Here is a 15458-nt window from a genome sequence, read left to right on the forward strand (position 1 = left end):
CCTGGTTGGGGAATTAAGATCCCGCATGTGGTACGCTACAGCCGTTTTTAAAAAAAGAAGAAATAGCTAGTAAACAACTTTTAATATCAACACTGATGTTTCTATCCCATCATCTCTAATGCCCTTCATGTGTGCTCACGTGTGTGTCCACCATGTATGGTCATATACTTAGCAAGCTCCATAAGACACGTTTAACATATTTCTTATTTTTAATATCATTAATATGGCTGTAGTGAATACTGATTAGTGTACACACCGTTATTAATTTATTTGGAATAAATTCTAAGGTGTACAATTGATGACCAAGGAGTATGCTTATTTTAAGCCTTGGATGACATTGCCATAGTAAATAATAAGAGCCCCTTTCCTATAAAAATATTTCAGAGGCTTCACATGATAAATCCTTTACTGTCAGTAGCTATCGATTGAAAACAATGAAAAATAAAAAAGCTACCAGGATTCAGTTTTGATTACAAATTGTGTTAAACACAACTGAATCAACACATACTTTTAAATAACCTGCTTGTGTTCAGAATGCATTATTTGCCTTATCCACCCACAATCCCTAGGGCATTTATGGCTTTGTTGGTTCCTGGCAGATTCTTATTGAGTCCCAGAACTGGAAAATCTTGTCTCTCAATTGTATTCTGTGGATCCAGGTCCCCAAACAGCAGGTCTCATGCATAATTATTTTATACATTTCACAGGATGAAGACTTACCCTAAGGGTCCCCTTTCTCTAGCAATTGTTCATTCCTTCCTAGAGTTCCTATTTGCAAAGATGTGACTATTCGAAGGTCCTTGCCCAGGAAGACAGATGAAGACAGGGACCTATGGATGGAGTGGACAAAGGATGAGGTTGGGAAGAGAAAATAATTGTTTCTTTTAATAAATCATCATCATTAAAAGTACCCACAGTACTTGATTTGTTTGGTGAGGGATGATAAGGAAGAAAATGAGGCAATGGGGAATAGATGACATTTGTTGAGCACTTCCTATTCAACAAGGACTGTGTTATATACCCCACAAGTATCATCTAATTTATCCTACAACAACCTTGTGACTATGCTTATTATCACTACCACTTTACATATAAGGACACTGAAGTCTGAAGAAATCAATTTGCTCAAAGTCATCTAACAGACAAGTGTCAGGGCTTTAAGTATATTTCCACGTCAAACTTTAAGTCCTATACATTATGGCATAGTGGTTAGGAGATCCAACTTGAAATTTCAAACCTAGGCCCACCATACAACTGTGTGACCTTTAGCATATGTCCTAACCTTTCTGTACTTCAGTTTCCTCCACTATATAACAGTATATTCGTCATAGAGCTGCAAGGATAAAAGCAGTGAGTTCATGTAAAGTGCATTGAATACTGCCTGACACATGGGAAACATCCAATAAATGTTAACTAAATGATTGTTATTGTTATCAAATTGATGAGCTGATGACTCTTAGTCCTAATTTTTTAAGACTCTAGAACAGAATCCAAGGCTAATTCTCCTTCCTGGCCTCTACTAGTGTATCTCAATATTAAAAACTAGCACCCCCACCTCCTGTTTTCCCCATTACAAAATGTGGGAGGTTAAAATCGACTTAAAATTTCATATCCATGTTTTTCACAGTCACAGAGTTAAGATTCAACTGGTTCTGGGACATTCCTGGCTATCCAGTGGCTAAGACTCTATGCTCCCAATGCAGAGGGCCTGGGTTCAGTCCTGGTCAGGGAATGAGACCCCTCACGCCACAATAAAGACAGAAGATCTCATGTGTTACAACTGACCCAGCACAGCCACATCAATAAATAAATTAAAGTAAATATGAAAAAAAAAGATTCAACTGGCCCAGGTTGTTTGTAGACTGATGTTGACTTATTTACTACCTTCGTAGCCCCTGACAAACCATTTAAATTTTCTTTCAAACCACTTAAAGTTTCTTTAGCTATAGAAGGGAGAAATAATAATATCCACTTCATTTGAATCCTAAGGTTTATAGGACTTTACAGTATACAGAACATTTGATTTTCACATTAACCAACAAATGGCAAATAGAGGCTCTGAATAAATAATAGTGTATGCATTCATTCTGTCAACAGGTATTGTGGGTTGCCTGTTACATCCCAGGTACCATGCAAGCAATGAGGATACAGTAGTGAACCAGGCAGATGGTATCTGTGCTTTCATAAAGCTTACATTCTAGAAGAAGAAACAGGTAATAAACAAGTAAATAAAGAAGATAACTACACATTATGGTCAACATTCTGAAGGAAGTAAGGATGTGAATTAGAAATGGGGGAAGGGGATAAAATAAAGCCTACTTCCATTAGAATGATCCAGATCCTAATGAGGTGATAAAAATGAAGTTTTAACAGGGTTCCAAAATGTGAAACAAGTGATGGACTTCCTTGGCAGTTCAGTGGTTAAAACTTTACCTTCCAATGCAGGGTGCAGATTCTATCCCTGGTCGGGGAGCTACGATCCAACATGCCTCTGAGTCAAAAAAAATGTATATATATAAAACAGAAGCAATATTGTAACAAAGTCAATAAAGACTTTAAAAAATGGTCCACATCAGGATTCCCCTGGTGGTCTAGTTGTAAAGAATCTGCCTGCCACTACAGGGAACATGAGTTCGATTCCCAGTCCGGGAAGATTCCACATGCCTCAGAGCAAGTAAGCCCATGTGCCACAATTACTGAGCCTGCACTCTACAGTCTGTGCTCTGCAACAAGAGAAGCCACTGCAATGAGAAGCCTGTGCACGACGACAGAGTAGCCACTGCTCACCACAACTAGAGAGCATGGATGCAGCAGTGAAGACTCAGTGCAGCCAAAACTAAAAAGAAATATTTTTTTAAATGCTTAAAAAAAAAGGTCTGCATCAAAAAAAAAAAAATCTTAAAAAAAAAGGCTAAATTCCAGAATAAGGCTCCCGATCACTTTATGCAGAATTTATATAAGGAAATGTCTGTGAACTTAGCACCCATTAAAGGCTCACAGTCACTGTAAGATTATAAAAATATTGAGGATGAGGACAGGTGAGGATGTGTGAGATTTTCTTGGGAGCGCTTTTGTCAAGCTGTGAGCACCATAGTTTGGAGGTTACTGTCTAAATACAAGCCAATTCCAGGGGGTTTCAAAGCCCTCCCTGAGAGTTTGATATGTTTCCTTCAGTTGGTAATCACCATGGAGTAGGAATGTTCATTTCCTTTGCGAAAGCACAGTGCCATCCACAAGGATATGTTCCATCAGAAATCAACAGACTGGTATGGTTTACAATATTTGAGTTGTTCAGTCTTGAATAACACGAATTGTGGGTCATCCACGTGTCAACCTAACATGAGCCACATCAAACCTCGGTTCCTTCCACAGTTTCTTTCACTCCACCTTCACTATGGTGATGCCCAGGCCTCACCTCCTTCTAGCCCAGTGTGTTGGACATCTCTTATGCACTGCTTCAAATATTCTCGGCCTTTCAATCTTATCCTGATTGTTGCTATGTGCTGTGCTTAGTCGCTCAGTCATGTCTGACTCTTTGCAACCGCATGGACTGTAGCCTGCCAGACTCCTCTGTCCATGGGGATTCTCCAGGAAAGAACACCAGAGCAGGTTGCCATGCCCTTCTCCAGGGGATCTTCCCAACCCAGGGATTGCAACCAGCTTATCTGTTGCATCTACTAGCTCAGCACAAGCTAAATTGTCAGACTTCTGACCCTACTGGCTCACACCTCTCACTTTTGCCTCAAGACTTGTCTATGCAAAGGCAGACTCCTGCAGGAACTGCCATACACAGATGTATGCTCAACCCAGAAGCTCTGCAGAACTAATGTTTAGTGGGGAAACACTTGACAATAGAGGCCAAAGGATGGCAGACATAAGCTCCCCACTTCCATTCCTCAGGTCAGGGTTTCTGAGAGCATTCTATAAAGCTTTTCATAACATCCCAAAGATTCAGCAATCATTCACCCCTTGCACTAATCAACTTGGTAGCACATATAGATTCTCCTTTCCTGTTCATGCCTGAGTAAATCACTCACATACCAACCTCACTTGAGGCTCTGCTTTAGAATTCAGACTAAAACATCAGTGACTAGTTCTCAGCTCCTGATGTCTGAGCAGATGTTTGAATATCATACATAATATGTATGTATGATACATATTATCACACACATACATAAGTATACACACACCCCAAGAATAAACAGTAATAGACAAGCATAATGAAATCCAAATTCAAATGTAAAATAAGTATTTCTCCCCCAATAAACCCAGTCTTCAGAGAACTAGCTTTTAAAAAATATATATTTATTCCTTTGGCTGTGCCAGGTCTTAGTTACAGCACTTGGGATCTTCAGTCTTCTTAGGGAAATGTAGGATTTTCTGCAGTTGTGGCATGTGGAAATTTTAGTTTCAACATGTGGGTATCTAGTTCCCTGATGAGGAATCGAACCCAGGGTCCAAGCATTAGGAGTATGGAGTCGAACCCAGGCTCCAAGCACTAGGAGTATGGAGTCTTAGCCACTGGGCCACCAGGGAAGTCCCACAACTACCTCTCCTAAAACATAGCCCCTGTTTTCATTGCTAAACATAGGTGTTTTATTAAAACATGCATATTTAGCCGACTTCGAGGGTTTCTCTGAATCATGGGTGATAATTTGTTTTATATTTGCATAACTCAAATCCCTCGAGTTGGTTTTCCCAGTCTGCCCAAATACAAATTTCAAGCCTTCACCTGTCCGGTGACTTGAAAACTGTTCACCGCTTTAAAATGTTTATTTTGTTTGCCTCTTTTTAAATGGCTATTTTCTTCTTTTCAACGTTTCAGAAAATCTTGGGGCGTCCAATTTCAACCAGGTCATCCTTAGGCAAGTTACATTTTACATGGTTCAGTTTGAACTCCCAAATTACTTTTGTGTGGTGAGGCTGCTTTAAGGTCTACAAGATTCACGGTCAGCTGCAAAGAAGACTGGGGAACACAGTCTTAATTCAGGGTGGTTTTGTGTCTGGAGAAAAAAAATTAGGGGCTCCAACACGATGTAAGAAGAGAAGAATGTCGAACTAGCAGTTTCCGCCACTCCTATCCACAGCGGCCCCTCTGCAATCCTAGGCCGAATCTGAAACGCCAGGGGAATGTCAGTTCACTTCAGTTCAGTCGCTCAGTCTCAGTCGTGTCCAACTCTTTGAGACCCCATGAATCGCAGCACGCCAGGCCTCCCTGTCCATCACCATCTCCTGGAGTTCACTCAAACTCACATCCATCGAGTCGGTGATGCCATCCAGCCATCCCATCCTCTGTCGTCCCCTCTTCCTCCTGCCCCCAATCCCTCCCAGCATCAGAGTCTTTTCCAATGAGTCAACTCTTTGCATGAGGTGGCCGAAGTACTGGAGTTTCAGCTTCAGCATCATTCCTTCCAAAGAACACCCAGGACTGATCTCCTTTAGAATGGACTGGTTGGATCGCCTTGCAGTCCAAGGGACTCGCAAGAGTCTTCTCCAACGCCACAGTTCAAAAGCATCAATTCTTCGGCGCTCAGCTTTCTTCACAGTCCAACTCTCACATCCATACGTGACCACTGGAAAAAACACAGTCTTGACAAGACGGGCCTTTGTTGGCAAAGTAATGTCTCTGCTTTTCAATATGCTGCCTGGGTTGGTCATAACTTTTCTTCCAAGGAGTAAGAGTGGAAAGAGGAACGGGAATGTCAGCCCCACCCAATAACAAACCCTCCGGGGGGTAGGGACACAAATAACAGTCCTCGCTTTTTAGTCAGGGTTCAAGGAGAGCCGGGCGCCGAAACAGTCTCCCAGAGAATTTCTGATACGTTTTCACAAGGTACTAGTCCAAAGAAGAGGAGAAGGCAATGGCAGTCCACTCCAGGACTCTTGCCTGGAAAATCCCATAGGCGGAGGAGCCTGGTGGGCTGCAGTCCATGGGGTTGCTAAGAGTTGGACACGACTGAGCGACTTCACTTTCACGCACTGGAGAAGGAAATGGCAACCCACTCCAGTGTTCTTGCCTGGAGAATCCCAGGGATGGGGAAGCCTGGTGCGCTGCCGTCTCTGGGGTCGCACAGAGTCGAACACGACTGAAGCGACTTGGTAGTAGCAGTTCAAAGAAGGAGCCTATAGTCTCAGAACCCCTCCCACCTCAGGTTCCGATCCGAAACAGGCATTTCCGGAACTGGCGCGTGGAGGCGGGGGGCTGCCCCGGAAGTGTTTGTCTGTTGTCCTATGTAGGAAAGATGGCGGCGGCGCAAGTCGCGGGTTCCCTGCCAGGCGGGCCGCCGCCAGAGACGCCGGGGGAGCCACCCTTCGAGCAGGGGCGTGGGTTTCGCTGTTTGTCGGCCAGGCTCTGCGCCCTTCGCCCGGATGACAGCAGTTCCGGCCGCACGGAGATCCACCTGCTCTTCGACCAGCTCATCTCCGAGACCTACAGCGAGGGCTGCGGCGTGGCCCCTGAGGTAGGCCCGCTGGCCTGGGCCCCGCCCTTCAGGGAGCTCGGCCTGTGGTCTTTTCCCACCCTTGCTTCACGGTGTTTAGTCGCAGGCTTGTTTGCTCCCTCCGACCGTGGTGCAGTCTCTAGCCTCCTCTTTCTGGACGACACTGCGGTGCCTGGTAAAGTCGCTTCTTTAAAATTCTAGCTTGCCGACTTGTGCTCTGATAACATCGCAGGTGTCATCTCTGGTGCAGCTTTCCCGTCCCTCCGCTCCCCGCGTCCAGAACTCTGTGTGTATAAAATTCCCCACTACCACGTTCTTCACTGGAACCTTGGATGTTATTCAATTCAGTCGCTCAGTCGTGTCCGACCACAGTTCAAAAGCATCAATTCTTCGGTGCTTAGCTTTCTTTTCTTTTCTTCACAGTCCAACTCTCACATCCATACATGACCACTGGAAAAACCATAGCCTTGACTAGACGGACCTTTGTTGGCAAAGTAATGTCTCTGCTTTTTAATATGCTGTCTAGGTTCATCATAACTTTCCTTCCAAGGAGTAAGCGTCTTTTAATTTCACGGCTGCAGTCACCATCTGCAGTGATTTTGGAGCCCAAAAAAATAAAGTCTGACACTGTTTCCCCATCTATTTGCCATGAAGTGATGGGACCAGATGCCATGATCTTCGTTTTCTGAATGTTGAGTTTTAAGCCTACTTTTTCACTCTCCTCTTTCACCCTGATATTATTAGGTCTATTTTACTGATAAACATAAGGACGCTTACAAGGGTCCACTCTAATATTGCTGGCAAAAGGCAGAACTAGAATGAGAACTATGAGTTTTGGCCATTTTCTAGAAGTTCCTCCATGCTAGTTCCACCCTCTCTGCCTGTTTAGAAGTACTTTTTGTATCAGTCCTTGGATATTACTTACTTACTAAATTCTGTAAACCCAGTCATAAGCTGTCTTCTGGAGCTCACAGGCATCTCAGACTTGACAGTTCTCAAAAATTGGTTCATTATCTCCGTACACCCACTCCATCCCCAATCTGTCACATGCCCCAACACATACAAACATATAGAGTGCGCCCAGTCACATAGGACACAGGTGCAGACACTGGTTCTTCACCCTTCCTTCCAGATCCTTCCAATTTGGATTCTTCAGAATCTATCTAGGAAAGGTTTCTCAGTTCCATCCCTTCATGTCTATTTGCATTGCGAATGCCTTAGGCAAGATGACTCTCCTGGACTGTTCACCAGTCTCCTGTAACTGTCTGCAGCCCTTCTGCACACCAATATTTGCTCTCCTGTGGGAGTGGTCTTTTCTTTAGTGGGAAAGGACTCTCATTAGAAAAGTAAAACTCTGACCTGGGAAGATCTTCAGTGCATATTGGTAACTGGCCAAAACAAAGTTACAGTATGAGACCACTATAGGGTGCGGAGGGCTTGAAAATAAATATACGTTTATAGATGCAAAAAGTTCAAAACAATGTATGGGAGAGTTTACAATGCAGTAATAGTTTGTGTCACCAGGGAGCGGAGTGGAATTAAGGGAGGAGTTGGAGACTTTTGCTTTATTTGTATAATTTGTGCCTTTCCAGTCTTCTGTCACTCTTGCTTTTGTGCGTTGTGTGCAGTCATTTGAAACTTGCCGTTCTTCAGGCAGGTACTGGTGTTTGTTCCAGACCTGCCCACTCCATTCCCTTTGCTTGCATTGTCCATGACCTTGATGTCTACAACCTTGACTGGCAGTTGTACTCATCCTTCAGATCATTCTAGGTTCTGTTTAAAAATTGTCTCTACAGGACTTCCCTAATTACTGTTTCCCCATAGAATTTGCAGTTAATTCTTTCAGCACCCAATTCACTTTAATTATTTGTGAGCACTATTTCTGTCTCCCTCGCTAGATTGTGAGCTCTTTGAGGTTCAGGAATATGTTCACATTTGGAGCCCAAAGACCTGGCACAAAGCAGGTGCTCAGAGCCTTTTAGTTCAATAAACATTAAGAGATGAAAGAAAGGTGTGATTTCCAGATAGTTTCCTTTAAAAAAAAAAAAGATTTTCTAACTGCATTAAATTTATGCAAGTGTGATTTCTGATTTTCCCAGTGGCATTGCAAATTCGGTTTGCTTACCTTTGGTATTTTTAATTTTGGTGTGTGCTATTATATTCTAGAATCCTTTCCTAGGTTGTTTATTTGTACTGTCTCTACATATGTAGAGACTCTGGAGTCCTTGGCCATATAAAAATCATTGATTCTTTTCCTCCTTTTTTAGCACATGCTGTGTTTATGCTTTCATCTTAACTCATTTTGAGTGTGAATGTTCACTTTTAGTTTCTCATTTGGCTGTTGGGGGCGGGTCTTCCCTTGACTAATAGGTGTAGCACCTTTTCATTCTTTTTGTTTGTTTGTTTTTTGTAGGATGTCAGTACTCTTCTTGTCCAAGCGTGCCGACTCGTGCCTCTTAATCAGAATCATCTTGTCAGCAAACTGTCTCAGCTTATCCACCATTTACTTAACACGTTACAGGTAATCCTGTAGGTAACTTTAGAGTTCAGATCATGACTTTTGAGAATAAGTAACTATCTTTGAGATACTACATCTGTGTTAGAAATGATAGGCTGGTCTTTTCAAAAGCTTTGCAAATATGAGAAACAATTGCCTTACTAAGAATTATATCAAAACAAATATAACTGACCAAAAAAAGAAAGTATTCTGCCAATTTGTCCATCAGAGGGATTCCTGTCTGTTTGTTTCAGGAAGCCAATATCATTCAAGCCCCCAGACCTTAGAATTTTTCAGGAAAGATGTATTAATATTTGACTAAACGTATATCTAAGAATAAGTTGAAATATCCCCAACCTCTTTCCTGTCAATATTTTTTTTCCCTCTCCCAAAGCTACCGTTTTTGTCATCTAACCTAAGAAGTTGCTTAGCGGGGGTGGGGCCCTAGATAAAAAGATCCCTGATATCTTTTTTAGGAACAGTTCAAAAATTGAGGCTCTTACTGTAAACTACTACATGAGTATTTGAATGTAGTTAGCACAAAACTTACCAACTAAGTAATCTGAGGTGCTTCTGGTTGCAAGAAACAGAAGAGACAACCCAGAATAGCTAAATAATTTTTTTTTTAATTATCTTACATCACATGCTCCAAAGAATGCGGCTTTAAGGGCATTTAATAATTAAGAAGCTTTCTGGCATCTTTCCATTCTGCCATGCTAAGTGGATGGGTTGTCCTGAGCTAACATCTCTCACACTCATAAGATGCCTAAAATCCAGGAATCCCATGGAAAATAAGTAAATAACACCCAGCGCAAGCAAAAGGACTATTTATTTTCTTTCTCTTTTATTTAAGAATGAGCAAGCTTACCCCCCAGACTCTCCAGCAGATTTTCCCTGATACCAGGCTGGAGAGACCTAGGTGGTATTAGGACCCCTCTGTAGCAGTCTAATCAGGGAATGGAATTACCGTGAATGGCTTAAACCGGGGATTTCAACCTCGACTGCTCATTAGAATCACCTGGAGGACTTCTGCTCCCTAAATGATTAACAGTATGCAGCTCAGCCCTTTTGTCAGGGTTTCTCATCTTCAGCACTGTTGATATTTTGGATTGGATAAATCTGTGTTATGAGGGGTTGTCGTGTGCATTGGAAGATGTTTAGCAGCATCCTGGCCTCTACGCAGCAGATGCCAGTAGCATTCCTCCAGCTGTGACAGTCAAAAGTGTCTACAGACAGCACCAGGCGTTCCCTGGGGGACAGAATCGCCACTGATGGAAAACCACTGTCTTAGCAGAATTGGGATTTACCTTCAGGTCTCATGTGGGAAAGGTGGACATCCAAATAAGATCAGTCCTCTGCCAGCAAGGAAAGAGGAGATGAATGCTGCAGGTGGCCAACTGTGTCTGCTACTTGTGACCTCCTAAATGAAATAAGACGGTTTTAGAGTTCAGAATTTTTCAGACTAATGTGGTGGTGTCTGAACGTTGGCTATCCTTAGCTATGTGTGCTAATAAGCCGCTTCAGTCATGTCCAACTCTATGGACTGTGACCCTATGGATTATAGCCTACCAGGCTCCTCTGTCCGTGGGATTCTCGAGGCAAGAATTCTGGAGCAGCTTGCCAGTTCCTTGTCCAGGGGATCCTCCCAACCCAGGGATCGAACCTGCGTCTCTTGTATCTCCTGCATTGGCAGTTGGTTTCTTTACCACTAGCACCACCTGTTCTTGCCTGGAGAATCCCAGGGACGGAGGAGCCTGGTGGGCTGCCGTCAATGGGGTCGCACAGAGTCGGACAGGACTGAAGTGACTTAGCAGCACCAGCAGCAGCAGCACCTGGAAAGCCTACATTCTTAGCTATATCACCTTTTTAACACTCACAGTTAGGAAAGTTCCTGATGACACATGGCACCCACAGCCCTGAACAAGTTTCTGGCATTTGAAGACAGTTTATTTTAGTTGTCCATGAATTGATACTTGGATTAGTGTACTTTATCCAATAAAATCATAAACTCCTTAAGGACAGGCATATGCCATTTCTTCCTGTTATATTCCCCACATCATAGCAGAGACATAATAGCTATTTAGCAGGCATATTTAGTCACAGTGTGTTTGTCAAGCATTTACCAGGTATAAAGAAACATAGTTGAAACCAATACAACATTGTAAACATTAAAAAAATAAAATTTAAAAAATGTCTTTTCAGTGGATCAGACTTAACATCTGTGTATTTACAACTGCCACTGTCTGGTTAGTTCAAGAAAAAGTTACAAGGACTTTGCCAGGTTCTATTTGGAGTGGAAGGATTAAAGGGAAAGAAGGGAGCAGACACTGGGGTAAGAAGAAGGTTCTCTGGATCAGACTTACAAGGTCTCTAAAGCTGATCTTTTTGACAAAAAAAAAAAAATATGGACACACACGTGCTCTCTCACACACAGCTTGATTCAGGTGAGCATTCATGTCTGAAAAGGAGTATTTTTTAAAAGTTAGATCATATTTATTTTTCCCTCTTGATAGGTGATTGTTGACGAGCAGAACCTGGATTTTCTGTTGGCATATACTATTTCTGCTATTCAGCAGTGCAGTTCCTGGACACACATGCAGATTCTCCAAGCTCTGGCAGCCCTGGTTTACTGCAATGGCTCCAAGTGTCAAAAGGTAAACTGTGTTCTGTCTTTCCTTTGAAGGTTGAGAACACAGGCTCTAAACCCGCAGGCATGTGTTCAGATTTCTCTCCTGCCATTACTTAAATGTGTAACCTTGAGTAACCCTTACTCAGTCACTCTGAGCCTTGTTTCCTCATGTGTAAAATAGTTCCTCTGGGGGTGAAGTCTCACTTGTAAAGTGCTTGGGACTTGGTACATATCAATCGTTATTATCATTACCTTTCATCTATTCGGCCAAGCCAAGACGAGAGAGCTTCAGCAGCAGGCTTGGCTGAGAGTACTGATCCTTACTGATGTTTTTTGGCATATTTTTGTATGCCTATCTGAAGGATTTACCTAGCAACTAGTCTTTCGGTACTTAAATTTCCTTTAGTTGGAAAAAAAAAAAAATGAAATCTGTTTAAAAAAATAATATTTTCCTAGCAGCTTTCCTTCGGCCAACATTGGCTGTGATTTTGTTTCAGTACCTTCCAGACTTGCTTGGCAAGAGTGGACTTTTGATGAAGTTGAGCGACTTGGCTCAGTCGGACCCTGAAGTTAGGAGAGCTGCAGTGCATTGTATGGCAAACTTATGTCTCAGGTATGTGGATTCAATCATTTCCCAAGCTGTGATAAGATAGGGCCTCTCATGGGCCTTTTGTAGGTGGTTCAATCTGTCTGAAGCCAGAGCCAACTTAGAAAAATAATCTTATGTTGTATTTCTCATGCTCTTTGCTAATAAGATCATCTTATGTTGTTTATTTTTAATTTTAACATTGCTTGTAAAGAAAGCTCATAAAGAAGTAAAGGAAAAAATAGACTAGGGCCTTATTTCTAAAATATGGTGAAAGTGATAATATGTGCAGTGTGTTGAGGTTTTGTTTTTCTGTTGGTATAAATTGTAACCGTATTAAATCTTTTAGAAGGATATATTCATACGAATTTAAGCTTTGGTGAGATATATCTGTCATGGCCAATTTATTTAAAGAAAATAGAAGCAATACCAGCTGTCCAGTTCTGGATTTATGCAATAGAAAGTGAGCAATCCAAGCTTGAACAGATGTGTAATATCTTGTTTCCACATTGCCGTATTGTCCAGTGGTTGAGGAGGCAGGTCCAACGGTGTGATTCTAGCTGGACATCTGTATTATTTCCCTCTAAGGACCGAAAAGCAGAATAAAAAAGATTTCTCTTTCTGTATATTTGTTTCCCTACCAACTTCTGTAACGTTTCCCTGAGGAAACCCTTCTTCTTCCTGTTCCTTCCAGCCTTGTGCCTATCCACAGCAGTAGTTAACCAAAGTGCATAATCTTCTGTGATACAGTTTGATTCAGGATATATCCCAATTCCATTAGTCAATGGTACTGTTATTCTTTTGCAAGCCCTATTTCAAAGGCAACTGCATTTTGAGTTGCTTTCTCTGTATGTGTTTTAGTGTGCCCGGACAGCCGTACTTGGAGGAGCCCTACCAAAATATCTGCTTCCAAGTTTTCTTGACCACTTTACAGTCTCCAAAATCATCTGACATGGATGACATCACGTTCTGCATGGTGGGTGAGACTACCTCTAATCTTATGACGGTTACCGATGTGTCTAGAAGCAGCAGTGGAATGAAAGCTGCTATTAAGAGTTTAATTTGGTTGCTTGTATTAGTTTTGTCTAGAGATACATGCATAAGGGGAATGATTATAACCTAAAAAGACTGAAATCATCTTTCAGATTTAAATCACAAGAAATTGTTTTTGTTTGTTTTGTTTTGCCATTGTTTTTTGTTTTGCAATTCTGAGTTCTTAAAACTACTTTTCCACTCCTGACTTTAAAAGCTGTACAGTTTCAGACTAGTGACTGTCTTTTAGATGGAAGGGAAAGGGGTGGATTTCAACAAAATCTGCAGTATTTTATTTCTTTTTAAAAAAATCTGATGCAAAGATGATAGTTTATTAATGTGATTTAAATTCAGTAACACTTTTCAAAAATTATAGATCAAAGATGGTGAAAATTTCTTATATAAAGTCTGCCTAGATAAAACTACTGGGAGCAGTTTGTTCTCCATGCCCCCAGGTTTTCTTTTTCTGTATTTCTAAAAAATGAGCATATTTTAAATTTTTAAATGGGACCATATTTAGTGTGCTGTTTTGCAACTCTCCTTTTTAAAGTTAATACATCTTGAACATCTTTTTAGTACCTCTTGATGTACCTCATGTTTTGCAACTGCTACGGCTGGGAGACCTTGGCAAGATCTTGAGCCTAGGTGTTCTTCATCTCTGGAATGGGACAGAGGTTATAACTACCTTGTAGAGGTCTTATGAGGTGTATATGATCTAAAAGCATTTAAAATGCTTGGGAAAGTGCTTGCTGTTATTGTTAAGTTTCATATGTAGCAGAGGTTTAGCTTCTTAAATAATCATTGTCATAACTGATGGAAATGAAAGTTTTTTTCAGCATATCTACTACTTTAAACAAGGCTACAGTTCATATCCTCTCCCTGTAAAGAGTTTTTCTTAAGGACAGAATCCTATAAATGAGATTACTGGCCAAAAAGTTAATGCTGATCAGAATTGCCCTCCAGAATCCTGTTCTCGCATGCATTCCTTTGCTTTTAAAAGCTGCTGTAAAAAAAAAATAAGATAAAAGAGCTCCTGTGGTTACTACATGATAAAAGAGATTTCCTGTTTCTGATCTCTGCCGCCACATTTTTATTCCTATCATATTCTTCCCACTAAACATCTTTTTTTTTTTTTCTTGCTCACCATTAGTATATGCTGGCTTAGGAACATGTACAAAAAGACCACTCGTACTCAATAAAAGCACTCTATTCTTCTAGAAAATAATTGGTAGTTGATCATCAGCTCTGTTCTCTGGATCCTCATCTTTGCTTTTCTCTCCCCGTCCCACATCTAAAGTTTGTTTTTTTTTTTAATCGCCTAAAGGTCTTTTCTTTTCCATCCTACAAAGTGCTAGAAAGTTGATCCCTGGACAAACAAATTTCATTTACTTTTTAACTTTTTCTCTTTTCTCCCCCTAGTTGTTGCAAAATGCCTTAAAAGGTATACAGTCTCTCCTAAATGGTGGGAAGATGAAACTGACACAGACTGATGAACTGGGAGCTCTTCTAGCTGTGTTGAAGGTAAGGCATTGCCTCTTTAAACCCCAAGTCCTCACTGTGGTTAGTGTCTTTCCTGTTGACACCTCAGGCATAAGGACTGCCTTACCTCTTTACTCCAAGGCTAGCTTTAGAATATCATATTTTAAGAGAGAAGAATAAAATGTTCATTTTCAAACATATTTAAAATTAAGAACTGAAAAGAATAAATCTTGCTTTAGTAGATTTATCAAAATTCTAAAATTTTATCAGGACTAGTTAATGAGGTATGATCTGAGATTATTTTAGTTTATCTTGAATCTGTTTGGACTTGGAAGAAGAACCAGATATTCTCCTTGCCTTTAGCTCCCATCTAGTAGGCAGGCCAGTCAAGATGTGTATCATTAGGGGAACTTCCCTGGCAGTAGAGCAGTTAAGACTCCGCATTTCCAATGGAGGGGGCCCAAATTCCATTCCTGGCTGGGAAACTAAGATTCCACATGCCGTGAGGTGCTGCCAAAAAAAAAAAGACATGTATCATTAGGCTGTCATCCTTTGGCTTCTGAGCCTGCCAGTCAGTGGGAAAGTCAGGTCAGCCTCTCTGAGGATCCAGCTGTCTTCAATTCAACTGGGAAATAGTAAGAACTTTGTGGTGGTCTTAGATCAAAGCCACGTATGATAACTTTGCTTTATTATGACTAAAATTTTGATTTTTTTTTCCTGTGCCATCACCCCTGCTTCCAAATACATAGACAGCTAGATTTGGATATGGATATGAGAGATGAGTTTTAAAAAATC

The 15458-nt window shown here is 41.3% G+C and overlaps 1 protein-coding gene across 2 annotated transcripts in view; it reads left to right on the forward strand.

The window, feature by feature from the left end:
- The first annotated feature begins 6210 nt into the window (after positions 1-6210).
- Positions 6211-15458, forward strand: part of HEATR6 (HEAT repeat containing 6) — a 32669-nt gene continuing 23421 nt past the window's right edge. Inside the window, exons 1-6 of one of the 2 annotated variants that reach the window (XM_006048049.4) lie at positions 6211-6461; positions 8854-8961; positions 11451-11591; positions 12064-12179; positions 13014-13128; positions 14604-14705. In XM_006048049.4, the coding sequence (XP_006048111.4) occupies positions 6243-6461; positions 8854-8961; positions 11451-11591; positions 12064-12179; positions 13014-13128; positions 14604-14705 (801 nt within the window). In that variant the 5' untranslated portion in view covers positions 6211-6242. The remainder of the gene's footprint in view (positions 6462-8853; positions 8962-11450; positions 11592-12063; positions 12180-13013; positions 13129-14603; positions 14706-15458) is intronic. The other variant, XM_006048048.4, reaches the window with a different exon arrangement.

Source organism: Bubalus bubalis, chromosome 3 (assembly GCF_019923935.1).
Source record: "Bubalus bubalis isolate 160015118507 breed Murrah chromosome 3, NDDB_SH_1, whole genome shotgun sequence".
Classification (NCBI taxonomy): domain Eukaryota; kingdom Metazoa; phylum Chordata; class Mammalia; order Artiodactyla; family Bovidae; genus Bubalus; species Bubalus bubalis.